The sequence below is a fragment of the Arachis hypogaea genome, chromosome 11, assembly GCF_003086295.3.
Source record: "Arachis hypogaea cultivar Tifrunner chromosome 11, arahy.Tifrunner.gnm2.J5K5, whole genome shotgun sequence".
In the NCBI taxonomy this organism is placed as follows: Eukaryota; Viridiplantae; Streptophyta; class Magnoliopsida; order Fabales; family Fabaceae; genus Arachis; species Arachis hypogaea.
This window is the reverse complement of record NC_092046.1, coordinates 142791485-142793990: the sequence shown is the minus strand read 5'-3', so window position 1 is coordinate 142793990 and position 2506 is coordinate 142791485. Positions and strand designations below refer to the sequence as shown.

Here is a 2506-nt window from a genome sequence, read left to right as displayed (position 1 = left end):
ATCTGAGTCTGTCTCACTTTCACACACAACCTAATCGTTTCTATGAAAAGTTGTTAACGTTCCTTGCCTCTTCTTCAACCCAACTACCCAAGTGAGCAAATCCACCTTTAAAAGTTAGCTTAAAAGTTGAAGACAATAAGACTAACATATTCATTCTTGTAAACTACCATCCTCCTCTGTTATTCTTCTCCTTGTTTTCTCTGCAAGGCTTCTACACTATAAATTTAGTATTTTTCATATAAGAACTGTTGATGAAATACATCTAGTTGATACTCAAAATAAAATGAAAATGACTTAACTGGATATTTAACTAGAAACAGTTATTGTAAAAAACAAATGTGAACATTGACATGTAAAACATCAACCCCTAAGGGGAGAACAACATGTATTCTTTTCACCATGAGAGTAAATTCAAAAGCTACAATTTGGACGGTTTCTTTCTCCCAGCTATGAATTCCTGCATCTTTTTGAATTGCTCCTTTGTCATTCCATTGTAATAATCATGAGCTCTCTCCTGAAATTCCATATGCAAATGGACAAGTTATCTAGCTGACCAGGAAGATTGCCAAGAACAATGATGCATAAAAACCAAACATAAAGTGAATACTGAAGAATGTAACATCCAAAGCTTTTAGCAATAAGCTCTTAAGTAGATTTTTGCTCTACAATTGACGAATTCCCTGTTCTGTTTGATTAAACATTAATACAAGATGTCCCAAATGTTAACTTTTCAAGTTCACAATACTCATTACTCTAATAACTTGCTGCTACAATTTCTCCTCATCTTTCAATTCTATCCGTCTAAGAATATATAAAATTTATTTACATAGACCCATCCCAAAGTACAGCGCAATTCACATACTTTTAAATAATCATACATAAACTCATCTATGTAACATGTACTCAACAAAAAAACTCATATATGTAACTCAAAAAAAAAAAAAAAAAAAATTGAAAGAAAAGCGGACCTTTTCAAGCGAAAGAGCACGGCCAAGATCAAGCTTGATGCCGTCGTTTATGACCGACTTATATCTCAACACCAAGTCCTGATTGTTTTTCATTATGGCTTCTGCAATTTCTCTGCTTTTCTTCAACACTTCACTGTCCTCAACGACATGATTCACAAAACCCAATTTCTCAGCAACCTCCGCCGTCAAAGGCGTCGCCGTCAGGGACACCTCTCGTGCCTTATTGACTCCTATGATCCGCGAAAGCTTTTGAGACAATCCCCACGAAGGAAATATCCCAAACCTACCAAAAAAAGAAAGCCCCAAGATGTTTTTAAAATTTTGAAAATCGTCAAATGGCAAAGTTAATCAAATAAATTGCAAAATTTGTAAAACCTGGCGTGGGTGTCTATGAACTTGGATCCTTTGGCGGCGACCAAGATGTCACAGGCGAGTGAAATCTCGAACCCGGCGGTGATGGCGAATCCCTTGATGGCTCCGATTATGGGCTTCCGGCAGCGATCCATTTGAATAACGGGGTCGCTTTCGGGGTCCTTGACGTCGCCCTTGAAGACGTCCTCGGCGGCGGTTAGGTCGACGCCGGAGCAGAATGATCGACCGGAGCCGGTGAGTATGATGACCTTGACGGAGTGGTCTTGATCGAGGGCCTTGAAGGCCTGAGCAAGGTCCACCATCATGGGGCGGGTGAGGGAGTTCAGAGATCCGGGGCGGTTAATGGTTATGATAGCGACGCCGTTTGGTTCCCGGTTTACAAGAATTAGATTCTCCGATGAAGACCGGTCCATGGTTGAGCCGAAACCACTCTTGCACGGTTCGAATAGTGATTTTCCACAAGTTGCTATTATTTAGATTTGGATCGAGTGAATGTCTGAATGATGTGAATGGTAAAGTACATGGAGGGAGGTTGGGATGGAGTGGCAAGTTTTGAAGTGCGTGAAGCCGAGAGATGAATGTGACACGTGACATGCTATCCTTCTCGATTCTCAAACCAAACCAAATACTGGATAGAGATTCTTCAACTTTTTTTCCTCCTCTGGATAGAAAATTTTCATTTTGACATTGTTTTAAGTTTTTTTGTCGGGTCCTTTTTGTGAATTTTGGGGTTTTGGGGTTAAAGAAACAGGCCTTAGGCCCAAATAAAACTTATCTCAGGTTTTTGGTGCTTTATGTCAAGACTCTAGACCAGTTTTGTTTTTTATAAGACTCGTCTTCTCAAGGGTACCTTGTTTGGCCCATAAACCCAAAGTTCAGTTTGATATTTTTCATTGGGCTCAAGAGTATCCCGTTTAGCCCAAGAAACCCAAAGTTCGGGAAACACAAAAGAGAGAAAAAAAGCCAATACCAAAAAAAAAAAAAAGAAGAAAAAGAAGATTAAAGGAGAGAACAGAAGTGATTGAAGAGTTTTAGCCTTTAGTGTGAGAAAAACAAAATGAAAAATAGTGTTTTCTTTTTTTCTTAGATGGGAGAAGAGAGATCAGTGTATGATCTCGGTTATGGGAAAGAAGGTCATATCTTCCTCCTGTTCGTCTCTTCATCTT

The 2506-nt window shown here is 39.2% G+C and overlaps 1 protein-coding gene across 1 annotated transcript; it reads right to left on the bottom strand.

Annotated features, from left to right (window-relative positions):
• Positions 1–212: 212 nt before the first annotated feature.
• Positions 213–2007, bottom strand: LOC112723176 (probable enoyl-CoA hydratase 1, peroxisomal). The gene is made up of 3 exons (XM_025774435.3): positions 1344–2007; positions 969–1251; positions 213–514 (listed from the first exon to the last, which is right to left on the bottom strand). The coding sequence occupies exons 1-3, from the start codon at positions 1751–1753 to the stop codon at positions 419–421; spliced, it is 789 nt and encodes a 262-aa protein (XP_025630220.1). The 5' UTR covers positions 1754–2007; the 3' UTR covers positions 213–418.
• Positions 2008–2506: the final 499 nt, after the last annotated feature.